Source organism: Salvelinus namaycush, chromosome 1, assembly GCF_016432855.1.
Source record: "Salvelinus namaycush isolate Seneca chromosome 1, SaNama_1.0, whole genome shotgun sequence".
Classification (NCBI taxonomy): Eukaryota; Metazoa; Chordata; class Actinopteri; order Salmoniformes; family Salmonidae; genus Salvelinus; species Salvelinus namaycush.
Window position 1 is genome coordinate 61,119,559 of NC_052307.1, and position 27,396 is coordinate 61,146,954.

At 45.7% G+C, this 27,396-nt stretch overlaps 1 protein-coding gene across 1 annotated transcript in view; it reads left to right on the forward strand.

Moving 5' to 3' along the window:
- Positions 1-26,995, forward strand: part of LOC120052450 (potassium/sodium hyperpolarization-activated cyclic nucleotide-gated channel 4-like) — a 56,411-nt gene extending 29,416 nt beyond the window's left edge. The window contains exons 2-5 of the mRNA XM_038999370.1: positions 13,870-14,293; positions 23,889-24,050; positions 26,187-26,405; positions 26,810-26,995. Of these exons, the coding sequence (XP_038855298.1) occupies positions 13,870-14,293; positions 23,889-24,050; positions 26,187-26,405; positions 26,810-26,995 (991 nt within the window). The remainder of the gene's footprint in view (positions 1-13,869; positions 14,294-23,888; positions 24,051-26,186; positions 26,406-26,809) is intronic.
- Positions 26,996-27,396: the final 401 nt, after the last annotated feature.

A 27,396-nucleotide genomic window follows, 5' to 3' on the forward strand; every position in this document is an offset into this window, starting at 1 on the left:
ATAAATAGCCACTAACCAAGAAACAACCTCATCAGACGACAGTCTGATAACATATTTATTGTATAGCATAGGTTTTGTTAGAAAAATGTGCATATTTCAGGTATAAATCATAGTTTACCATTGCAGCCACCATCACAAATCGACTAGAATAACTACAGAGAGCAACGTGTATTACCTAATTACTCATCATAAAACATTTCTTAAAAATACACAGCGTACAGCAATAGAAAAACACAGATCTTGCGAATCCAGACAATATTTCAGATTTTCTAAGTGTTTTACAGCGAAAACACAATAAATCGTTATATTAGCATACCACAAGTGCAATCATTACCCCAGCATTGATTCAAGGCAAAAATAGCGATAACGTTATCACCACCAAAATATATTAATTTTTTCACTAACCTTCTCAGAATTCTTCAGATGACAGTCCTGTAACATCATATTACACAATCCATATAGAGTTTGATCGAAAATGTGCATATTTAGCGGCACAAATCGTGCTTACACAATGGAAATACTGTCCAACTACTCAAGCAATCTGCCCGGCGCCATCTTGGAAAGACACCTATTTTTATCGAAAACTATTCATAAACTTGACTAAAAAAATACAAGTTGGACAGCAATTGAAAGACAAATTAGTTCTTAATGCAATCGCTGAATTACATTTTTAAAATTATCCTTACTGCGCAATACAGGGTGCGCTAAATCGAAGCTACCCCAAAAAAAATGGCGGCTTATGCGTTTAACATTTTTCAACAGAACAACGATTTATCAGCATAAATAGTTCTTACTATTAGCTGAGCTTCCATCAGAATATTGGGCAAGGTGTCCTTTCCCCGGTCTAATCGTCTTTTGGTCGAAAGATGTCCTCTTGTCCTGTCGAAATGGCCACTAACGTTCGGCATGGACCGGAAAAGTGTCCAACTCTTGAAAGTGCGTCACAAAGAAATGCCAGAAAATCGCAATAAACGGATATAAATTGCTATAAATCGGTTTAAATTAACTACCTTATGATGTCTTTAACACCTATAACGAATAAAAACATGACCGGGGATATAGAAGTGGCTAAACCAAAGCTTGGAAGGAGGCCAGTCCGACGTCCACTCTGCGTCGAGCGCACGGCTGAAAAGAAAGGCACTTCCGCCCCAGGCTCTAATATAAGGTCCCAGATTGCGCAATCGACTCCATTCAAATTGTCACCACTTGCTGACATCTAGAGGAAGGCGTAGGCAGTGTTTGTAGCCCCACAGCGTTCACAGGGACTTATAAACTGACCTAGGAACAGAGGCCGAGATTTCTGAAATCTCACTCCCTGGCAGGAAAAGTGCTGCAGAATGAGTTCTGTTTCACTCAGAGACATAATTCAAACGGTTTTAGAAACTAGAGAGTGTTTTCTATCCAATAATAATAATAATATGCATATTGTACGAGCAAGAATTGAGTACGAGGCAGTTTAATTTGGAAACGTCAAGAAAAAAATAGTGCTAACAGCTCCCCCTATTGACAAAAGGTTAAAGACTACAACGGGAAGCACAGCTGAGAGCTGCCCAGTGACACGAGCCTACCAGACAAGCTAAATAACTTCTATAATCGCTTCGAGGCAAGTAACACTGAAACATGCATGAGAGCATCAGCTGTTCCGGACGACTGTGTGATCACGCTCTCCGCAGCCGATGTGAGTAAGACCTTTAAACAGATAAACATTCACAAGGCCGCAGGGCCAGACGGATTACCAGGACGTGTACTCCGAGCATGCGCTGACCAACTGGCAAGTGTCTTCACTGACATTTTCAACCTCTCCCTGTCTGAGTCTGTAATACCAACATGTTTCAAGCAGGCCACCATAGTCCCTGTGCCCAAGAACACTAAAGTAACCCGCCTAAATGACTACCGACCCGTAGCACTCACGTCTATATCCATGAACTGCTTTGAATTGCTGGTCATGGCTCACATCAACACCATTATCCCAGAAACCCTAGACCTACTCCAATTTGCATACCGCACCAACAGATCCACAGATGATGCGATCTCTATTGCACTCCACACTGCCCTTTCACACCTGGACAAAAGGAACACCTATGTGAGAATGCTATTCATTGACTACAGCTCAGCATTCAACACCATAATGCCCTCAAAGCTCATCACTAAACTAAGGACCCTGGGACTAAACACCTCTCTCTGCAACTGGATCCTGGACGTCCTGATGGGCCACCCCCAGATGGTAAGGGAAGGTAACAACACATCCGCCACGCTGATCCTCAACACGGGGGCCCCTCAGGGGTGCGTGCTCAGCCCCCTCCTGTACTCCCTGTTCACTCATGACTGCACAGCCAGGCACGACTCCAACACAATCATTAAGTTTGCTGATGACACAACAGTGGTAGGCCTGATCACCGACAATGATGAGACAGCCTATAGGGAGGAGGTCAGAGATCTGACCATGTGTGCAAGGACAACAACCTCTCCCTCAACGTGATCACTACAAAGGAGATGATTGTGTACTACAGGAAAAGGAGGACCGAGCACGCTCCCATTCTCATAGACAGGGCTATAGTGGAGCAGATTTAGAGCTCCAAGTTCCTTGGTGTCCACATCAACAACAAACTAGAATGGTCCAAACACACCAAGACAGTCGTGAAGAGGGCACGACAAAACCTATTCCCCTTTAGGAGACTGAAAAGATTTGGAATGGGTCCTCAGATTCTCAAAAGGTTTTACAGCTGCACCATCGAGAGCATCCTGACGGGTTGCATCACTGCCTGGTATGGCAACTGCTCGGCCTCCGACCACAAGGCACTACAGAGGGTAGTGCGTACAGCCCAGTACATCACCGATAGCCAAGCTTCCAGCCATCCAGGACCTCTATACCAGGCGGTGTCAGAGGAAGGCCCTAAAAATTGTCAGACTCCAGCCACCCTAGTCATAGACTGTTCTCTCTGCTACCGCACGGCAAGCAGTACGGGAGCGTCAAGTCTAGGTCCAAGAGGCTCCTAAATAGCTTCTACCCCCAAGCCATAAGACTCCTGAACAGCTAATCAAATTGCTACCCGGACTATTTGCATTTCCCCCTCCCCCTCCCCCCAGAACGCTGCTGCTACTCTCTGTTATTATCTTCCCTACATGTACATATTACCTAAATTACCTCGACACCGGTGCCCCTGCACATTGACATTGACTCTGTACCGGTACCCCCTGTATAAAGCCCCGCTATTGTTATTTACTGATGCTCTTTAATTATTTGTTTTTCTTATCTCTTACTTTTTTAAAGGTATTTTCTTAAAACTGCATAATGTTGCTAATGGCTTGTAAGTAAGCATTTCACTGTAAGGTCTACCTGTTGTATTCGGCGCATGTGACAAATACAATTTGATTTGATTAGTATTTGTCTTTGGAAGTGGTTCATATTTCATGAATAAGCGGTACATTGCATGTGTTTTCCAGTCACTGGTCACAGTGGAGGTCATTATGCGCTTGACAGTTACCAGTATGCATTCTCAGTCTATATGCAAAAGGATTGGACTCTTCTTAGCTGTCGAATCCCAGAATATGTGCTCTCTTAACTCTGACTTGAATATAGACAAGGCCTTAGACAGTATAGATCTCTACCAGCTTTAGCATCAGAGGTCAAACCTGTCTCTGCACTGGAGTTTAGGTGCAGCTGGGAGACTCTTACAGAACAGTTTTTTTTTACCTGGATGAAAATCCTTCTGTGGTCCATCATCACCTGGCTATTGTAATCTTATTAATGGTATTATTCATATATTTTGCAGTATTAGGAAAGGGTTGTTCCATTCATTAGATTCCCCCTTTCTCATGTTGGTGTTTAGTAAATCATCTGTTTTTTCTCACCCCAAGGTTGGGGAGATTTGGTGCTTTCTCTCCGGTGAATTCTTCTTACGATAGCGGCAGTGCTCAGGACTGATAAAACGGTCAGTCTCACCTAAAAATAGCCACCTTCGACTGCGTAGCCCCAGTGTCAGTGACCGCCGGCTGTGCTTAGCAAAGTCAGTGCCGTCATTGCAGTTCATCGGAGCGGGGTGTCAACAAAAATAGGATTAACCCTTTTAACACGATTCTCTCCTGGACACTTCAATTTCCTCCTGTTATTGTCTCATAGTGTGCCAACTGGCCCAATGGAGAACTGTCTTGCACAACGGCTATGCAATGTGTGTGTGTGTGTGTCTGTGTGTGTGTGTGTGCGCCTGCGTGCGTGAGTGCGTGCGTGCGTGGTGTCTTGAAAATGTATGGCTGTGTTGTCCTTCTAATAGCTAATAACTGCCTGACAGAAGAGGCCTAAGGGTTAATGGATTCCCGCCACTGCACACACCAACAGACATAAACACACACACACACACACACACACACACACACACACACACACACACACACACACACACACACACACACACACACACACACACACACACACACACACACACACACACACACACACACACACACACACACACACACACAGTCAAGCCAACTGTTCACTGTCCCCTTAGTACAGTAGTGACACCCCTAAGACGGGTTAGAGTATCCAGTGGCCGGTTGTCAAATTGATGCAGGCAGTGTGTGCTGCTTGTGGCTAATGTGACATGGGGCCGCATCCTCAGGCAAATTGCGAATCAGCACTTCTGACGAGGATTCCTCATCCTCACACAAAACAGCAACTCACAAGAACTAGGTAAGGGAGAGAAAAAAACACAAAACAAGGACATGAATTATTCAAGAGGGGAACTGCTTTTCATATTCATAAATAGATCAACATCAGTCATTCAATCAGCCAGAGTCACATTTACAGTGGGAATGATTGTGCTGCTGCTCTCTGGGAAGGAAGAGCAGGAACACCACACACTGTTGTTCTACTGTCCTCATTCAGTCTGACGCCATGCCGAACGAACACACACACACACACACACTGCTCCTCATTCAGTCTGACGCCATGCCGAACGAACACACACACACACACACTGCTCCTCATTCAGTCTGACGCCATGCCGAACGAACACACACACACACACTGCTCCTCATTCAGTCTGACGCCATGCCGAACGAACACACACACACACACTGCTCCTCATTCAGTCTGACGCCATGCCGAACGAACACACACACACACACTGCTCCTCATTCAGTCTGACGCCATGCCGAATGAAGAGGAACACACACACACACTGCTCCTCATTCAGTCTGACGCCATGCCGAACGAACACACACACACACACACTGCTCCTCATTCAGTCTGACGCCACACACACACTGTCCTCATTCAGTCTGACGCCATGCCGAATGAAGAGGAACACACACACACACTGCTCCTCATTCAGTCTGACGCCACACACACACTGTCCTCATTCAGTCTGACGCCATGCCGAATGAAGAGGAACACACACACACACTGCTCCTCATTCAGTCTGACGCCACACACACACTGTCCTCATTCAGTCTGACGCCATGCCGAATGAAGAGGAACACACACACACACTGCTCCTCATTCAGTCTGACGCCACACACACACTGCTCCTCATTCAGTCTGACGCCATGCCGAATGAAGAGGAACACACACACACACACACACACACTGTTCCTCATTCAGTCTGACGCCATGCCGAATGAAGAGGAACACACACACACACTGCTCCTCATTCAGTCTGACGCCACACACACACTGTCCTCATTCAGTCTGACGCCATGCCGAATGAAGAGGAACACACACACACACTGCTCCTCATTCAGTCTGACGCCACACACACACTGTCCTCATTCAGTCTGACGCCATGCCGAATGAAGAGGAACACACACACACACTGCTCCTCATTCAGTCTGACGCCACACACACACTGTCCTCATTCAGTCTGACGCCATGCCGAATGAAGAGGAACACACACACACACACTGCTCCTCATTCAGTCTGACGCCACACACACACTGTCCTCATTCAGTCTGACGCCATGCCGAATGAAGAGGAACACACACACACACCCACACACACACACACACACACACACACACACACACACACACACACTGCTCCTCATTCAGTCTGACGCCATGCCAAATGAAGAGGAACACACAAACACACACACACACTGCTCCTCATTGCTGTCTCTGTCTGCAAGGCTAGAGCACCTGACAGACAACCTACCTGGATGCCATGCCATCACTCTCCCAGCATGTCTGCCAACAGGTAGAGACGGCACCCCGCGGGCAACGCACGTACACACACACACACACACACACACACACACACACAAACAAACCGGCTGTAGATCCTTTATGCCTTTTCAACATGTTCATATTGGGTGATAGGAGTGTGTGTGAGTACGTGCAGTGCTCTAGTCCTCCGTGGGTGATGTCAGAGCCCCAGTGTGACGTTGACACCAGGCTGGGCTAGTGTGGCCCCAGGTAGCTATCTCCAGGACAGGGTGGCGAGTGGGAGAGAGGTTTATCTTGTAGCAGGAGGCACTCTGAGGGTAAAAACATGGGTCTGCAGTCCTTGGTCTCTTCCCAGGAGAGCAGACGGTGTGGACCGTACCTCTGTCTCTGTAGACGAGCAGGCATGGAAATGTCACGGTCTGTCGTCATGACAGTGAGCAGTCCCTCCCCAGCACTATAACAACTCAGGTGTAAGCTATGCAACCGGGGTCATTTCCCCTATCTCTCCCTATCTATCGCTCCCTCCTTCTCTGGATCTCTCTCTCTCTCCTCCCTCAAACTCTCCCTCTCTCTATCGCTCCCTCCCTCTCTCTATGGCTCTCTCCCTAGCATCCTTCTCCTCCCCCTCTCTCCCTACACCGCAGCAGCGTACCTCTGCCTGCACTGATATCACCATGAAGGACACTGCCTTTTGTTTTATACAGGGAAAAGCTATCAATCCACAAGTCAGTGCTTTCAGACAGACATAGAGATAGGGATTTTGTGCCTTTGCGATGTTCGTCCACCACCCTGCCCTGCCCTGCGCTCGCTGCTCAGTCTATCTATATTTATAGAACAATGTTCCTCTATGTCAGGATCCCAATGCATAATGAAACACAGTAAATGGATCCCTGCTATGTTTAGGTGGGCTGACCTCCATTAGAAGGCAATAGCAAGCGTGAAAAGTAAAAAGAGCACGCACACACACATATATACACACACACACAGAGAGACACACAACTCACACACATTTACACAGAACCAAATGTGTGTCCTTGATTCTTGAATAGAAATACCAATACATACATTATATGACCAAAAGTATGTGGATACCTGCTCGTCAAACATCTCATTCCAAAATCCTGAGCATTAATATGGAGTTGGTCTCCCCTTTACTGCCATAACAGCCTCCATTCTTCGAGGAAGGCTTTCCACTGGATGTTGGAACATTGTTGCGGGGACTTGCTTCCATTCAGCCACAAGAGCATTAGTGAGGTCGGGCACTGATGTTGGGCGATTAGGCCTGGCTTGCAGTCGGTATTCCAATTCATCCCAAAGGTGTTCGATGGGGTTGAGGTCAGGGCTCTGTGCAGGCCAGTCAATTTCTTCCACACTGATCTTGAAAAAATTACATTTCTGTATGGACCTCGCTTTGTGCACGGGGGCACTGTCATGCTGAAACAGGAAAGGACCTTACCCAAACTGTTGCCACAAAGTTGGAAGCACAAAATCGCCTAAAATGTCATTGTATGCTGTAGCGTTAAGATTTCCCTTCACTGGATGTAAGGGGCCTAGCCAGAACCATGAAAAACAGCCCTAGACCATTATTCCTCCTCCACCAAACTTTACAGTTGGGACTATGCATTCGGGCAGGTAGCGTTCTCCTGGCATCCGCCAAACCCAGATTTGTCCGTTGGACTGCCAGATGGTGAAGCGTGATTCATCACTTCAGAGAACGCGTTTCCACTGCTCCAGAGTCCAATGGCGCCGAGCTTTACACCACTCCAGCTGATGCTTGGCATTGCATATGGTGATCTTAGGCTTGTGTGGGGCTGTTCGGCCATGGAAACCCATTTCATGAAGCCCCAGACAAACAGTTCTTGTGCTGACGTTGCTTTCAGAGGCAGTTTGGTACTCGGTAGTGTGTGTTGCAACTGTGGACAGAGGATTTTTATGCGCTACGCGCTTCAGCACTCGGCAGCCTTGTTCTGTGAGCTTGTGTGGCCTATCACTTTGCGGCTGAGTCGTTGTTGCTCCTTAGCATTTGTACTTCACAATAACAGCACTTACAGTTGACCGGGGCAGCTCTAGCAGGGCAGTCATTTGACGAACTGGCTTGTTGAAAAGGTGGCATCCTATGACGGTGCCACGTTGAAAGTCACAGAGCTCTTCAGTAAGGCCATTCTACTGACAATGTTTGTCTATGGAGATTGCATGGCGGTGTGTGCTCGATTTTATACACCTGTCAGCAATGGTGTGGCTGAAATAATTGCAAGGGATGTTCACATACTTTTGTATATACAGTTGAAGTCGGACGGTTACATACACCTTAGCCAAATACAAATACATTTAAAACTACATTTTTCACAATTCCTGACATTTAATCCAAGTAAAAAATTCCCTGTTTTAGGTCAGTTAGGATCACCACTTTATTTTAAGAATGTGAAATGCCAGAATAATAGTAGAGAGAATGATTTATTTCAGCTTTTATTTCTTTCATCACATTCCCAGTGGGTCAGAAGTTTACATACACTCAATTAGTATTTGGTAACATTGCCTTTAAATTGTTTAACTTGGGTCAAATGTTTCGGGTAGCCTTCCACAAGCTTCCCACAATAGGTTGGGTGAATTTTGGCCCATTTTGGTGTAACTGAGTCAGGTTTGTCGGGCTCCTTGCTCGCACACACTTTTTCAGTTCTGCCCACAAATTTTCTATAGGATTGACGTCAAGGCTTTGTGATGGCCACTCCAATACCTTGACTTTGTTGTCCTTAAGCCATTTTGCCACAACTTTGGAAGCATGTTTGGGGTCATTGTCCATTTGGAAGACCCATTTGTGACCAAGCTTTATCTTCCTGACTGATGTCTTGAGATGTTGCTTCAATATATCCACATAATTCTCCTTTCTCATGATGCCATCTATTTTGTGAAGTTCACCAGTCTCTCCTGTAGCAAAGCACCCCCACAACATGATGCTGTCACCCCCATGCTTCACGGTTGGGATGGTGTTCTTCGGCTTGCAAGCCTCCCCTTTTTTCCTCCAAACATAACGATGGTCATTATGGCAAACAGTTCTATTTTGTTTCATCAGACCAGAGGACATTTCTCCAAAAGGTACGATCTTTGTCCCCATGCGCAGTTGCAAACCGTAGTCTGGCTTTTTTATGCCTGTTTTGGAGCAGTGGCTTCTTCCTTGCTGAGCGGCCTTTCAGGTTATGTTGATTTAGGACTCGTTTTACTGTGGATATAGATACTTTTGTACCTGTTCCCTCCAGCATCTTCACAAGGTCCTTTGCTGTTGTTCTGGGATTGATTTGCACTTTTCGCACCAAAGCACATTCATCTCTAGGAGACAGAATGCGTCTCCTTCCTGAGCGGTATGACGGCTGCGTGGTCCCATGGTGTTTATACTTGCGTACTATTGTTTGTACAGATGAACGTGGTACCTTCAGGCATTTGAAAATTGCTCCCAAGGATGAACCAGACTTGTGGAGGTCTACAATTTATTTTCTGAATTCTTGGCTGATTTCTTTTGATTTTCCCATGATGTCAAGCAAAGAGGCACTGAGTTTGAAGGTAGGCCTTGAAATACATCCACAGGTACACCTCCAATTGACTCAAATGATGTCAATTAGCCTATCAGATGCTTCTATAGCCATGAAATCATTTTCTGGAATGTTCATAGCTGTTTAAAGGCACAGTCAACTTAGTGTATGTAAACTTCTGACCCACTGGAATTGTGATTAAGTGAATTAATCTGTCTGTTAACAATATGTGTTGTTAAGCCCGCTCTGGTCTTGGCACTTGTACTCTAGTCAACAGTTCCTAGCCTACATGATGAGATTATTATGGACAAGAGCAAGATCATTTTTATTTGTCAAACGGCAGCCAAGCATCGATCATCATGTCACCAGAATCATCAGACCATCGATATTTATTGAAAAGGAGCATCAAGATCATTGTGTACTTTCACCACCCTGTGAAGTTCATCATTTATTTCATCTGTAGCTTAATAAACTGCCTGGTTTCCCGAGTCGTAGTAGAAGGACCACACACCATGTCATCGCGTGACTTCAACTTTACTTCGATAAGGTGGTTGTTATATCAATATTTGCGCATACAGGCATTTCTCGCATAATTAATTTTACGGACACAAAAAGATCCCACCTTGTCTAGTGTGCTTTGTTTTGTCGACATTTGCAAAGTTTTCTGTTTCCATCAGGCCTGTCTTGAACTGTTTTTATCCCTCATGTACTTTACTCGCGTAAAAATGTTGGATGGAAACCTGGTTAGTAGCTAGATTTCCATCCAATTGGCGACAGATGGTAGTGTGAATACTCTAAAGTCTGCATAAAAACAATATGCACATTTTTCTACCAGAGATGTTTCCATCAAATTGACGTTTTGCGTATAAAACGCTGTGCATGATGACGTAGTGCACATAAAAATAACTTTTGCGGTGAAATTCCCATGTACTGATTCACAAACACAGTTGAAAAAGGTTTCCATCGCATTTTCAACTCTACCGATGGTTTTTCCACAAAAAATTATTGCGTTAAATAGCAAATGTGCCCACTTTGGTCTTGGCCAACAGGTCACAGATAAAGTGCAGGTATAGACTACTTCATGATGAGATTATTATGGACAAAGAGACAGATTATTTTTATTTGTCAAAATGGCAGCCAAGCATTGATCATCATGTCACCAGAATAAGACCCTCAATATTTATTGGAAAGGAGCATCAAGCTCATCACTGTGCACTTTCACCATCCTGTGAAGTTCATCATAATAATAATAATAATAAACTGCATGCTTTCCAGAGTCGTAGTGGGAGGACCACACAACATATCATCCTCCTAGTTGACTTACTATATCAATATTTGAGCATAAAGGCGTTTCCACCTCCATTTCTTGCATAATACATTTTAACAGACACAAAAAGATCCCACCTTGTCTGGCGTGTTTTGTTTTGTCCGACCCTCGCATAAAAAGGTTGGATGGAAACCTGGTTGTTTGTTCCACAATATTTTCATCGTGGGTCACGACCTTCATCACCACGGTTGTGAATCTCTGACATTGGGGAGACCTAGAGACATGACGTATCGGGGGACAGACACATGGTTGATGTCTGTAGTAGGCTATAGTATGTACAGTACTTGACCAGAGGCTTGGGAAGGCTGTTGACCACAAATACCCCATTTCTTCATCCAAGGGAACAGGTGGAGTTCACACAGGTGTGTGTCCCCTCTCTTGGCCCCAGGCCCTCTCAGGGGATCCTGACAGTAGCTTGCATACCCCTCCATCCCTCTCTCTGAGACCCTTAAGCATGTGGAGGAGCCCTCCTTCTCTGCCTCTCCACAGCCTCCCCCGGTCTCTTCTCAGCCTCCTCGCTATCTCTCTGTCCAAACAGACAAGACAGTCTGCCAGCTGGGCTTTTTCTACTTCCTGATGTCTCTGTTTGTTTCTTCACGGCAGTCAAGTCCTCTGAGGTCACCATGAAACTGGCAGAAAAGTGGCGAGGACAATGAGCAGGTGTTGGTACAAAAATAAATGGATATATTAGCACATAGTGATTGCAGCGGCATTAAGGGCTATTGGTGCACCTCCAGCCTGTCAGCAAGCTGTTTTGTGTTCATGATGTCAACTCACATACTTCTTCCTGACATGGGGAATACGAAGAGTAAATGTCATTACCCGTGTACATGTTATTTCCTTTGAAGTTTTGTCTTGTCCTCTTGGGCTTTAAATCTTAACATGAGCAAACACAGTGGCAGAAACGTCTTTCTAAATATAACTCCGCTTGACAAGAAACTGAAACCGTGGATACCCTTTTACTTTGAAGAATTCCAATTACTGTCACTGTTTCGTGTGGCAGTGTGTAAGCGAGAGGGAGTTTAGTGTGTGTCAGTGTGTGCGTGCGTGCGTGTGTGGGAGAGTGTATGTGTGTGTGTGTGTGTGTGTGTGTGTGTGTGTGTGTGTGTGTGTGTGTGTGCGCTTGTGTGCACGCGTATGTGTGCGTGTGTATTTATGTTTTTTGTAAACCATAATCCATGGCACAATGCGGCTCAACTGTCTTAGACAGCTGTGTGTGTAATATCCCTGTAATTAATGTTTATTTCAAAGTAATGTGTCCACAGACAGGCAGCACAGTGATCTCAGAGGCAATTGGAATGTTCATCTCCACTGAGAGGCATCACAGCAAAGCAACCATCAACATTGTGAATAGTATATTTTTCATTTCTTCTGGGTCTCTGCTTTAAATTGGTTTTGCTCTGAGATGGATTTTTATGGGGCCAGTTAAACTTGAGTGGTTAAATCATCCTGCCCTACCCACAAGAACCAGTTCACAATCCGGGACGCGCTCCCTCGGTGCCATCTATAGAGCACCAAGGATACTGTATATCATCATTTATACAACACAACCAATCTGGATTCAATTACAAAGCGGACAGAGGGTGTAATTTATAACCTAACTGCGACTGGGAAGATGGACAAGGTCACGCCACACTTTGTAATCAACATTTAACCCTCGTTGACCTTTTTAAATGTGCGCCCAGCAACCACAGACTAGGAGGCTAGGCTGCATGTGTGGGCCATTTCTCCTTCACGAGAGCCGCAGTAGGATAACATGTGAACACGTTGTGACAGCCATGAGTCACACAGGTTCAAATTTGCTGTATCTTGGATTTAACAGTTAGTTTAATTACATATTTTATATAACATTTTTTTTTAAAGGCCTTCGGGACAGGATTTAGTGGCGGGTCAAGACACATGGCCATAGTGTACACAATCCTAAACCACGTTCATTATTGAAAATGTTGAATGGCAGTGGCGGCATAAAGCAGTTCAGTACAGTCTATGTGATAGTTTAAAACTAACCGCTCATCCTAGATACAGTGGGGAGAACAAGTATTTGATACACTGCCGATTTTGCAGGTTTTCCTACTTACAAAGCATGTAGAGGTCTGTCATTTTTATCATAGGTACACTTCAACTGTGAGAGACGGAATCTAAAACAAAAATCCATAAAATCACATTGTATGATTTTTAAGTAATTAATTAGCATTAGAATTACAGACCTCTACATGCTTTGTAAGTAGGAAAACCTGCAAAATCGGCAGTGTATCAAATACTTGTTCTCCCCACTGTAGCTGCTGTAGCTTACAGTATGTACATTTAATGTGATCAGTGGTAGCGGTACTTCTCAGGGAGAGGTAGCTGTTGATCTTCTTTTCTCCTAAATCCTCTCGCCCCAATTCCTGTCTCTCCCAGGTGCTGCTGGAGTTGACTATACTGCTACTGATAGTGGGGAACCCGATCAACATCCCTATGTGGTTCCTCCTGTTCTCTCCCAGGTTTTAAGCCGTCTGTGGTTCCTCATGTTCTCTCTCAGGTTCTTAGCTCTCTGTGGTTCCTCATGTTCTCTCTCAGGTTCTTAGCTCTGTGGTTCCTCATGTTCTCTCTCAGGTTCTTAGCTCTCTGTGGTTCCTCATGTTCTCTCTCAGGTTCTTAGCTCTCTGTGGTTCCTCATGTTCTCTCTCAGGTTCTTAGCTCTCTGTGGTTCCTCCTGTTCTCTCCCAGGCTCTAAGCTGTCTGTGGTTCCTCATGTTCTCTCCCAGGTTCTAAGCTCTCTGTGGTTCCTCCTGTTCTCTCCCAGGCTCTAAGCTGTCTGTGGTTCCTCATGTTCTCTCCCAGGTTCTAAGCTCTCTGTGGTTCCTCCTGTTCTAGGTTCTACTGGGACCTGACCATGCTGCTGCTGATGGTGGGGAACCTGATCGTCATCCCGGTGGGCATCACCTTCTTCAAAGACGAACACACCCCCCCCTGGATCATCTTCAACGTGATCTCAGACACCTTCTTCCTCATGGACCTGGTGCTCAACTTCCGCACTGGCATCGTCAAGGAGGACAACACCGAGATCATCCTGGACCCACAACAGATCAAGATCAAGTACCTGAGGAGCTGGTTCGTGGTGGACTTCATCTCCTCCATACCTGTGGACTACATCTTCCTCATCGTGGAGACGCGCATCGACTCAGACTTCTACAAGACGGCCCGGGCGCTGAGGATCGTCCGCTTCACCAAGATCCTCAGCCTGCTCAGACTGCTCAGGCTGTCCAGGCTCATCAGATACATCCACCAGTGGGAGGAGGTAGGGTGCCGTAGGAGGGTGTGTTCGTACATCAAATCAAATCAAATTTTATTGGTCACATACACATGTTTAGCAGATGTTATTGCGGGTGTAGCGAAATGCCTGTGTTTCTAGCTCCGACAGTGCAGTGATATCTAACAATTTCACAACATATACCCAATACACACAAATCTAAGTAAAGGAATGGAATTAAGAATATATAAGTATATTGACGAGCAATGTCAGAGCGGCATAGTCTAAGATACTGTAGAATATAATAGAATAGGATACAGTATATATATATGAGATGAGAAATGCAAAATATGTAAACATTATTAAAGTGACTAGGGTTCCATTTATTGAAGTGCCCAGTGATTTCAAGTCTATGTATAGGGCAGCAGCCTCTAATGTGCTAGTGATGGCTATTTAACAGTCTGATGGCCTTGAGATAGAAGCTGTTTTTCAGTCTCTCGGTCCCAGCTTTGATGCACCTGTACTGACCTCGCCTTCTGGATGGTAGCGGGGTGAACAGGCAGTGGCTCAGGTGGTTGTTATCCTTGATGATCTTTTTGGCCTTCCTGTGACATCGGGTGCTGTAGGTGTCCTGGAGGGCAGGTAGTTTGCCCCCGGTGATGCGTTGGGCAGACCGCACCACCCTCTGGAGAGCCCTGCGGTTGCGGACAGTACAGTTGCCGTACCAGGCGGTGATACAGCCCGACAAGATGCTCTCAATTGTGCATCTGTAAAAGTTTGTGAGGGTTTTAGGAACATACGTCCGTGTGAGAAAGGCGAGATTATTATAATCCCTAGTATATCTACCAAACACAGAATACCTACACATGAACACAGACCATCTTTACTACAGTTGACTGTCCTCTATAGAGTATAGCTCCTCGGAGAGAGATAACGTTGTTTACTGAGATCCATAATGTATTACCTTTCCCCTGGGGTTGGGCTAGAGGAAGCTACTCTAGCTAGCTGTGTCTGATTAGATCCACTAGTGAGGCAAGGTGAAGAGGCTTTTTGCTTTACCTCATCCACCAGTGAGATGATGAAGAGAGAAATGTTGATTACTGTTCTGTGCAGAAGCAGTCTGTCTACCAGTCTGACGAAGGGAGTCGAGAGAGAGAGAGAGAGAGAGAGAGAGAGAGAGAGAGAGAGAGAGAGAGAGAGAGAGAGAGAGAGAGAGAGAGAGCCTCTGCTGCTGCTGAAATACAGGGATGATTATAATTGCCGTAATAATTAGAAATGTTCCCGTCCCTCCCTGGGTGTATCCTTGAGCACTGTCCCAGAAGTAAGAGGTGCAAAGTGAAGCAGCAGAGCCCAGCAGGAGATGCATTCAGTCTGTCTGTCAGTCAGTCAGGAGACAGAGACACTCCTCCACCACCAAGAAAGCAGGGCGCACACAGACCCAGGCACCGCCACAGTGAATTTACATACCAGCCAAAAGATGGGGCTCCCTGCCCAACCGCTGTCCTTGTAGCTCTAGCATCTACAATAGTTGTGTGTTTGTCTAAACTGCACATTTTGGGGAAAAAAAGGTGCTATCTAGAACCTAAAATAATTATTTGGCTGCCCCCATAGGATAATCCTTTTTGGTTCTAAGTAGAACTCTTTGGGGTTCCATGTAGAACCCTATCGGGAAAGGTTTCTACATGGAACCTAATAGGGTTCTGCCTGGAACCCAAAAGGGTTCTTCAAAGGGTTCTCCTTTGGGGAGAGCCGAATAATCCTTTTAGGTTCTAGATAGCATCTAGTGTGGAGTATTGTTTATTTAATATTGCAGAGAGATTGTGGCTTCTATCAATGTATTTGTTTACATAATTTCCAATCCACAATACTTTTTTTTGTAAATATATTATTTTAATTATATATATAATATATTTTCCTTTATTATTTCTCCTAACCCTACCACCCCTCCCCTAATTGGAGTAAACTAATGGACAACAACACTTAGGCTTCTACTTCCAGCTTATACATACTACAGTATGTTTTTAGTCTTGTTTGTTTTTAGTCTCATCCTTCATTGTTTGTACCATTGAAATGTTTGTCAGGACAGGTTCCCTCTCCTTCTCTCTTCTACAGTACCACTTAGACAGAATGAGTGTGTCCACCCCTATAATGTATTTTGATCATGGCTCTATTCAGCTCCCAAAACCAGCTCTTTCACAGTTGTTGTAAAATGCCTTCAAATCCCTGCTGGGTGTGTTCACCTGAGAGTTTTACTCTGCATGACCAATGGGGGAGTTTGAATAGCTGGCTGATTGCCAAACAGACCACAACACTAAACCACACCATACCCAGGGGGTTTTAAAAGGGGCCTTTCAACCACATCCACAGACAGTTTGAGGCACCACTCAGGTTGTCAAGTATACATCAAAGAGGCAGCATTGCTAGTAAATGAATCTCATCACCATCAAACCCATTTGTCTTTATGTCTTCCTGTTAACTGGGAACTGGGGCTGATATGAGGGGCTAGCCAATCACAGAAGCAGATTCTATACAGTATGCGTGTGTGTGTGCGTGAGGCGTGCTGATCGGCGCTGGGTAGGCAGGCTCTGCCAAAGGCCAGCTCTGCCTCGGTGCTGGAACACTACAGTGGTAACCTCACAGAAATGTCATCTGTCATCTCCGGATAACTTGTCGACCACATCTCACCACCTGAATGACTTTTTGACTTTTTCGCGATGGCGACTACATTTCAAATTACATCATATTTTTAAAACTGCGTCACCATTTGAGCTTTTCAAATAATATATCTTCTTAAATTGCTGGAATTCATAGCTGAACTATTCATATCTATTGGTAGCTGAAGAGCAATCCACAGCGCCATAGAAAATACAGTACTTCCTGTTTTAACTTGCAAGGTCTTTGATGTTGTTGACTCCGCTCTTTCCCCAGCACAGCGACATTGCTCGTTGCTCTGTCATAGTTGGTCCTGGAGACGTCTGATGCCCTCTGACCTGCTGAGTGAAGAAAGGCTTCATGTTCTCACCTGTCATAGTGAACGGAAGATAAATGCCTCCGCAAGACAGCACCCAGGAGCAACTGTGTCACGATCGTTAGAATGATTGGACCAAGGCGCAGCGTGTGTAGAGTTCCACATGTTTTAATCAAAGAAACTCACCAAAACAAATACAGAAAACGAACCGTGTAGAAATTGCAGTGTTAACAGGCACTACACAGAAACAAGATCCCACAAAGCACAATGGGGAAATGGCTGCCTAAATATGATCCCCAATCAGAGACAACGATAAACAGCTGCCTCTGATTGGGAACCATACCAGGCCAACATAGATATATATAATCACCTAGATAACCCACCCTAGTCACACCCCGACCTAACCAACATAGAGAATAAAAAGCTCTCTATGGTCAGGGCGTGACACACTGTCACAGTCAACAGAACAGCTCAGCCCCTAGTCTCCTCTAATCACAGCTGATATTCTAACATCCAGGCCCCCACACACCCAGACATTAAGGGTTACATGAACCCCCTGGCTGTGGAGATGTCTTGTGCTTTATTTTCTGTGTGTGCGTGTACCTGTGTGCTTACATGACTTGCTACTGTAACATGTGCTTAGTGGCAGATTCTCAAGTCTTGATTGGTGCCCGTAGTCAACTATGACACTTTGTTGCATGGCACAAAGGACTTCCCATCCTATCAAATCAGCATCACAAGTTTTAAACAGCTATCTGTTAAACCACACAACATTAACTAACCAATAATAAACCCTTACAGAATAAAAACATTGATCAAAGATTCCATTCCAAGACGTAATAGCCGAGAGGGCTTAGTGAACTACAGTGTTTACAGCTTACAAACAGGCGGTGGTTGATGGTTGTTGTGGTTGTGGGTGGGGGGGTGGGGGGGGGATAACGCTGTCATAGATAATGATATTCTAAGTGGTGTGCAGATATCCATCATATCAAAGGGAGGAGGCTGCAATCAGTGCCATGGCATCTCTCCTGTCTGTCCTCCTATCCCCATCTCTCTCTGTCTAGACAGCTGGGCTGTACTCATTGTCATATTTCATTGGGATAAAAATAAGACGCTGGCCGAATATCCTCCTCATCAGAGTTGTCTCCTGTAGACAAACCCAGTGACTTGAATTAAATTAGTCAACATGTTATTAAATCAAACTCAAACGAATGCACTAATGACTAATTTGTGAGAGTGGCTCCCATGCCAGATGTCTTCAACATCACCATCCCCCCGCTTGCTGCTTTTAGCAGGGATGCAGAGGCATTTGGGGCCGTGATGAGGAAATAGTTTAAACGCCTAAATTGTCAACGGCCTAATGTGTAAAGAATACAAAAGCCAAAGCATCAAGCCCTCAGTCAGCACTTAGCTGCACTTCATTTAGCAGAAAGAGAGAAAGAACATCCTTAAATACTTTTCCGACTTAGAGTTAACAAGAATAACATACGTGGGAGGCGGTGGATCGTTTTCAACATGGCAGACAATTCCGCAGTGTTTTGAACTTGGTGTCAGGAGCTTTTGGAGCACTACCATCTGTGTCTGTTTAGTGCATGGAGGCAGGGAGTCCATCTCTATTAATATTGGCATCTGGGATTGTTAAGATGGATGGCTTTTCTGCCCAACTGGCTGTGTGCAGGACGGAGGGGGGGGGGGGGGGGGGGGGGGGGAATCATCCGATATGCCACAGAAAGAAATCCCAAGGTGCTTTGATAAGAGTGAGCCACGTGGTTGCCAGGCATGCAGGCACGCCGCGAGGGAGGGAGGGAGCGCACTTCCATTCATTTTCCACCCAATAAATCTGCACAAACAAAATATGCAAATAACGCGAATCAGCCAATCAGTCCGCCACTTGGTGACCCGTACCTTGACCAAGGACTGCTGTTTCACTGATAAGAAAGAAGAAAAGGTTTAATGGGTTATTATTGAGTGCACAATGAGGCTTGCCAGCAAGAGTGACAGGTCCTCAAGACTGTCTGTGAATGTGCCTTGTGTGATATTAATACCCGCAGCAGGGCCCCTTAGAAGACTTCTACATTAAAATGTGTAATCCGGCACGCACCCATCGATGCTTCTCGGTAGGAAGCTGAATGAAAGCATTCTCTGGCTTCCTCAAAAGCCCTCCAGGCCAAGGCTTGTATAGACAGCTGATGAAAGAGTGCCCCATGTGGTTCTTTCTCTCTGTCGCCCCCATTTCTTTATCTACACAACTCCCTTGTCTACCATTACAGTGTGGATGAGGGTCTGGCATTTTGTCAGGGCATTTTACTGTGCAGCCCATGTTGTCCTTTTATACTGAATTCCAGCCCAATGTTGAACTAAAATCAGAAAAGGGGGGTGGGTGGCAATATGACAGTGGCATCAGTGAAACAACAGGAATGAGAGATTTTTCTTGGACTTGGTGGAGACACATGATGCCAGGCATTCATCATCATTAGCAGCCTGGACGGCAAACACCAGATGCCGCAGCATAGCATTACATTGGCTGTGTCTCACCCACAGACGCATGCAGCTATTCTCTTTCTCTCTCTCTCACCTGGACCACACTCTTCTCTCCCTCCATCTGTCTGAGATGACTCTGCAGCTGTGACTGTCTGTGTGTCCCAGATAGCTTCCTGACACGATCAGGTGTCTCCCTATTGATCAGGTGGATGTCTTGTCTGGGCATGTCTGTCTTTCTGGACTGGGTCCTTGTTTTTTCACTGTAATGTCTCGGACAATTGAACTTTCTTTAAATCTAAAATAAACAAAACACAAATGATCCTTCCACATTTACGATTTGTGTAGAAGACAACGATGATGTACATGTGAATATATGAAACTGTATAGTTTTGTATTAATTATTGTGTAATGCAATGTGCATTAGAAGTAATCTTGACCACAACACAGACACATAACAGTTCGATATGACATTAGTTCTGTTGAAAACATTCCCTAGCTATTAACCGTAAAAATGTAAGGGAAATTGAAGGTCACCTAGGTGGTAAAAGCCTTGGTTTCAAACAGAGTAGAGCTAGTCCATAGCTCTCTCCTTTGAGAGCACTGATGAGGTTAGGTGTTAGAGTAACATGGCTGCCAACGAACCCCTGCCCTTAAGATACCTTTGTAGATTGTCTGGGGGGCCCTCATCATTCATGGCTCTGTTGTTTAGCCAGATAGTCATGCACAGCCAGGCTTATTGTATGTCCCTATCAATTAAAACAAAGAGGCCAGCCATCCATCATCCCTTTAATGTGCTGTACTCTACAATGCAGTGTGTGTGTGTGTGTGTGTGTGCGCGCGTGTGCGTGTGTGCGTCTGTGTGTGGCTAAGCTGCGTGTTGTGACATGCCAGCAGCCCCAAATGACTTTAAAAGCAAATGACAGTGAGTGTATGGTGTACAGTGTACAGCCCCCTCCCCTGTAAATCTCTAATTAATACTTGGCAATTAAAGGTTTTAGTAAAAGACTGTCAAATCACCAGGAATTCAGCTAAAGAGAGATATGTGAACGTATGAAATGATTTGAGAGAGAGAGATACATGACTTCTCCTCCTTCTTTAGCCTCATAATGAATAATAAGCTTAAATAACTCTATATTGGAATAGTTTTTTCCTCCATTTAGTGGGAATGGGAATATTTTGGGGGTAATTGAGTTAAGGCTGAGAGAAGATATAGGCTAGGAAGATATATAGCTAGTAATCACCACCCCCACTGAAATGCACTATTTAAAGCCCCTGCTCTCTTTCTCTGTCTCATTTGCCAGTACTATCTGGAGATTTGCATTGCATTATTCTGAACAAGTCAGGAGAGCTTTATTCTCCATTCAGTACAGAAGTTCAAAAAGTATTTTAAGAACACATCCCACTGGGCACAAACGTCAATTCAACGTCTATTCCACGTTGGTTTAACGTCATTTCATTGAAATGACGTGAAAAGAACATTGATTCAACCAGTGTGTGCCGAGTGGGATGGAACTTCTACAGGTACAAAGATTTGACAGTAGAGTTTTCTTTGTAGAGTACTAGTAGTCTTGGACAGGTATTAGCATCTCACCTATGTAGCTGCCCTATTCAAATAGAGCAATATATATAGAATAAGCGACCTTCTTAGCTCTATCAGCTTGACACTTCATGTTGACTAGCTCCATGACTATTGTAATATCGGCATGTAAATGACATAAGATGCTCGGACGGGAAATGTGAACGGATAATTCATTCAATGTTTTGCTGTTTGACCGAGATCCTGTGGGCTTGAACAATGTATGTTTTATATCATCCATTTTTAATGGGCAGGCAATGTCTACATTTAAATACATTACAAACACATCCACTGTATCGGAGAGCTCACACTTTTACAAATGAAATAATCTCAATCTCAAGTGTGAGACTGGATTGGGTAGTTTATGATTTATTAATTTGACACACATGGGGATTTTGACAGCTCTTTAATGTTATGGAATGTCATTTATTTCCAGCTGGAGAATCAACATCACAATATATTGCCTCGTATCAGCTACCATAACCATTATTGTGTTTGGAAAGCGAGTGGGCTCTTTAAAAACCAATATCTCCTCCTTGTGTTTGGAGTGGAGCACAGCTGTGGAGAGGAGAGAGGGAGAGGAGGTGAAGAAGAAGAAGCGAGTGGTTTGGTAGATTAAGTGAGAAGGACGCAGCCGGGTGAATGACTCGGCTCAGATGATGTAAATACGCACCGGACTAAACACTTTGAACAAGAGCCCAGAGCTGTAGCTGTAATGTCTCCACCATGCACTCACCCTGGAGCCTGGCAGCCTGACGCTTCCCTCTTTACCCAGCAGAAACAAGTCTTCTTGGGGACGTTTTTGGCTCTCCCCTTTCCGGCTGGCCCCTCTGACGGAGGTGATCTGATGTGATGGCCCAGAGTCCACACGATCCCATAGAGGCCCGTCACACAGCCTGTCTCAGTACTAGTCCCTGGTCCCTGTCTGTTGTTTCCACACAGCCTGTCTCAGTACTAGTCCCTGGTCCCTGTCTGTTGTTTCCACACAGCCTGTCTCAGTACTAGTCCCTGGTCCCTGTCTGTTGTTTCCACACAGCCTGTCTCAGTACTAGTCCCTGGTCCCTGTCTGTTGTTTCCACACAGCCTGTCTCAGTACTAGTCCCTGGTCCCTGTCTGTTGTTTCCACACAGCCTGTCTCAGTACTAGTCCCTGGTCCCTGTCTGTTGTTTCCACACAGCCTGTCTCAGTACTAGTCCCTGGTCCCTGTCTGTTGTTTCCACACAGCCTGTCTCAGTACTAGTCCCTGGTCCCTGTCTGTTGTTTCCACACAGCCTGTCTCAGTACTAGTCCCTGGTCCCTGTCTGTTGTTTCCACACAGCCTGTCTCAGTACTAGTCCCTGGTCCCTGTCTGTTGTTTCCACACAGCCTGTCTCAGTACTAGTCCCTGGTCCCTGTCTGTTGTTTCCACACAGCCTGTCTCAGTACTAGTCCCTGGTCCCTGTCTGTTGTTTCCACACAGCCTGTCTCAGTACTAGTCCCTGGTCCCTGTCTGTTGTTTCCACACAGCCACTCCGATAGAAACAACGAAGCGTCAGATCAACAAGCACTGGGCTTTAGGAGGCAACCGGAGACATCTAGCCTGGGTCAGGAGGAATGGTGAAGAGCGACTGCCTGTGTGTGGCTGTGGCAGTGTGTGGCTGGCTTCTCTTCTCCCCTCTTCCCACCATTTGCCAACAAAGATGAGAGCGATCCCTCTCTCAGCCTTAAGCTTTTAAACGGCGCTGAGTGGCTTTTAATAAGGAGAACAGCAGTTAACATTGCACACTGCGGCCCTCAATGGGATTAAGTGGCTTTAAATTGTTGAAGCCATTAAAATCCACACCAGCGTAGAGTAGGCGTCCTGTAGCTGCTTATGAGTCTATTTATCATTAGGATTAACAAAGCTCGCCCGTGCTGCACACACTCAGTCTGCAGGGATGCATACACACACCTGCCCATCCCTCCATCCACTTTGTATTAATGTGCTTACCTAAGGGGTTGATTAGAGTGATTCAATAAAGCCTCCCCCATAGGCCAAGCCATGCTCACATGACCATCCTGACCATCCTCTACAGACCACTCATGTCACCGTCTGTAAAAAGCACATCAAAGATGATGTTCGTTATGTTGCTGTACGTTGAGGCTAGGGTCCTGCATGTGTGATGGAGAACACTGTGGCCCTTGACTAGAACGTATGCTCAGATTCAGACTCAACGTGGTCTGGCTCAGCCCACGTGTTGCATATAGGATATCCACTGCTTGGCCTTCACCTTGACTATAAAAAGTATCGACCAAAGGGTTAGGGAACCAAGTAAACCGACAACACCCCTGGAGAAAAGGGTCTTTGTAATCCAAAACAGTTCAGGCCCGGGCTTTGTCTGCCAGCCAGCCTACACATGTCGTCGTGCTCTAACACAATGTTTCTCCTCCTCCTGTTCTGCTCTCCATCCAGGGGCGCTGCTCTGTGGCTGACCCTGTGCCTCTCTGCGTGTATGTGTGACGGTTTGCGATAAACAGAAGACACATTTTTGTTTCTCACAAAATGGACAATAATGTATTGTATTGTATTCTGCTCTCTAGATCCTCCGTATGACCTCTGTCCTAACACAGTCCTTTCCTCTACCTGTCCTGCTCTTCAGATCTTCCATATGACCTATGACCTGGCCAGTGCCATGGTGCGTATCGTCAACCTGATTGGTATGATGCTGCTGCTATGCCACTGGGACGGATGTCTGCAGTTCCTGGTTCCCATGCTGCAGGACTTCCCCCAGGACTGCTGGGTGTCCAAAAACAAAATGGTGGTAAGTAGTGCTTTGCTGTGCTCCTATACTAGTTGAGCATCCAAAATGGCACCCTAATATCTAGGAAGTGCACTACTGGGCTCGGGTCAAATGTACACTGTGTGGAATAGGGTGCCACTTCAGATGGAGCCCAAGTCTGTTTAAATCAGATTAGTCCCTCCCTGTTATCTCATCTCTCTGTCGCTGTAATTACTGTACGAAGCCTGTAGCATCATGGGAAATGGCTGCCTTGCATATCTGTCCATTTTCCCGCCTAAATCCAACGTTTTTTTTTCCTTTCTCCTTTATTCGCCCACATTTATTCAATTTGCTGCTTTTTCTTCAGTTATTTGGAGCTCTCTCCACCAGCTCTGTATGGTTTGGTTTTCTATATTCTGAAAATGAGAGCTAGGCGGTGAGCTTGGCTTCGTATGAAATAATGACTTTCAGAGGACAGAAAGCCCTTATCCAATATTGGTCAAGTATTGACAATTTCCCAGCGAGCACTCATGCTGTTCTTTAATTTCATCACATTGTTAGCTGCGCTGCTGCAGGTCCACGTCTCGGGGGGGGGGGGGGGGGGGGGGGGAGAGAGAGAGGAGAGAGAGGAGAGAGAGAGAGACGCTGGAAAGCCCTGTCTCATAATGACCGCCCTCTCCTCTGTAATTAAGTTTTCTTTGTGGTTATATAACCAGACCCTGCGCGACACCTGAGGTGTGACCCTGAATCAACCGCGGCACACGGACGCACAGTATAACCTGCCATGTTCCAAACGAATAGGGCCTTTTGACAGAGAGAGATGATTTATGATGAGGATTTGTTGTAGAGCTCACGGCAGACAGGCAAACAGCTCCCAGCCCTCAAAGAGGATTAATCTGGGATCTGTGAATAAAAAACAATTACATCAAATTCTAATTAGGTAATTAAAGACAGACAGGCCAGTAGTCAGTCAGTGGAAACATTAGCCTAGCAAACACCTTTGGCATGGCAAGCTGTCTACTGTCAGGGAGGGATCGCTTTGACCTAAACTCCTGCTCTGCATTACACAACACCATTATGAAAAACTATGACATATGGATTGTGATTCTATCACTGAAAAACTGCACTCTCATTAAAATCTAAATGTGTTTTGTTTTGTTTCACCCAGTAAACACTAGCTAATTTAATTGCATGACTTTTCATTTGAATGTGGAACAGTACAGGGAGAAATATAATTGAACTGTAGCTGTTGGTATTGTCACGTCTTCTTCTAGCCAAGAGTAGATTGGGCCTGATAAGAATTAGAGGGTAGTGGTGCTGTTGCTCTTGTCTTTCCTTACAGTAGCTGGCCCATTATCTTATTGGGTCATCCGTTTTATACCTTTTTAGGAGTCACTAATAACTTTCCTATCTCTCAGGTTTTACCCCTGTGGAAATGAGTTTGAAAGCAATTTGGACATGTCACCTCGGGAGAGAGCAGATATTGATTCCGCTTGGACCACCACGGGATCTAAAGGAAAAAAGGGCAATTTATCCACAAACGAGAAGCAAGAAATGAAAAATCACATTTTTCTAAATAGCTGACCTACTTTTTGCCTTGCAGGCCTCTTGTGTCTCGGGCTCCATCCATTCAGTCACTCTCATGGTTGTGTTTAGTTTCTGCTCCAAGCAGAAAAGGCCCAGCTAAGGCAGTTCTCCTCTGAGTACTTACATATAGGAGAGTGTATGTTGGTGTAGCCAAGTGTTGATGTTCCTATTGAGGCATGATGAAGAGGACATCTGTGGCTGCCCTCTTACATGATAACGATGACGATTACTATGATGACTATGAGGATGAGGATGATTAGGATGATGATAACGACGTTGATGATGATGATGACTATGAGAGTGAGGATGAGAATGAGGACAATGATGATGATGACTATGAGGATGAGGATGAGAATGACGTGGATGATGATAATGATGATGATGATAATGACGTTGACGATGGTGATAACGACGTTGACGATGGTGATAACGACGTTGATGATGATGATGATGAAAGTAAGAAGGACTCTGGTCTTAGTGCTTGCTGACCTTTTCCCTCCAGACATCTGGCAGAGTGTGAACAGTACCCCATATCACCATATCCCTCTCTTCCCTCTGCCACCTTTTCTCTTCCTCTCTCCCCCCATCCAGAACGACACATGGGGACAGCAGTACTCCTACGCCCTGTTCAAAGCCATGAGCCACATGCTGTGTATCGGGTACGGCATGTACCCTCCTGTGGGCATGACGGACGTGTGGCTCACCATCCTCAGCATGATCGTGGGCGCCACCTGCTATGCCATGTTCGTGGGTCACGCCACCGCACTCATCCAGTCTCTGGACTCCTCCCGTCGGCAGTACCAGGAGAAGGTGAGTAACGTTGATCAGAATGGATGGGAATATCACTGGGTAACTGGATAAGCAGCAAGAGATCAACATGTAGGGAGAACAGTATAGCTGTACCCAGAGGAGAGTTAGGAATCTTCACAATGCAAATGAAACCAACCGGACTTCATTTGGACACTCAAAGCATTGAAAATATTAGACTTCTTTAGATGTGTATTAGCCAGTCAGTACAGTACAGTTAAGCTCAGTTTCAGCCCTAAATGAGGGCAGATTGATGCAGGTTTCCGCCTCCCTTCAACTCCTGTGAGCTGCAGTGCTCAGGGCTGCATGAGAGCGAGTCCCAGGCTCCCCTGTGTGGGGATGGGAAGGCCCTGGCAGTTGACGAAGCCCTACCCAGCTCCTAGCTCCAGCTCCCTGCCCACCTCCAGTGTGCCCCAGCCTCTCCATGGGCCCAGTGTGGGCGAAATGAGCCTTGTTGCCATGCGGCCACATTGCCCACCATCTGTGGAGAGGGACAGAGGAGGAGACCCCTGGAGAGGGTGGCAGGGGCTGTAGAGACCCCCACATACCGTACATCCATCATCAGAGAGCGAGGGAGTGCTCGTGAGAAATAGAGAGAGACTGAGAGAGAGGGGTGAGGGAGTTGTTCAGGTCAGAATCAGCAGAGCCAACCAGTGTCTCTGGATACCCACTGTATGTGTGTGTGAGCGAGAGTCTGCTTACTGTAATGTGAGCACTGAGACATTGTATATTTGCGTGGGTGTTTGAAAAATCTAGAGACTGTCCTTCATACCTGAAGGGATCAATGGGGACAGGAGACTGGCGTCAAATGTGGGCTCCAGATAGATACAACCACCAAACTGCTGTGCTATGGATGTGGACTGGCTGGCTGCATGACTATTGCTGTGGATGCAGAATTCCTGTTGAACTAGAGGGGAGCAGACAGCCATCCCAGCTCAGCGCTCAGTCTAGTCTGCTCTCCTGCTTTAGAGGTGCTCCGCTTGCTGCCAATAAT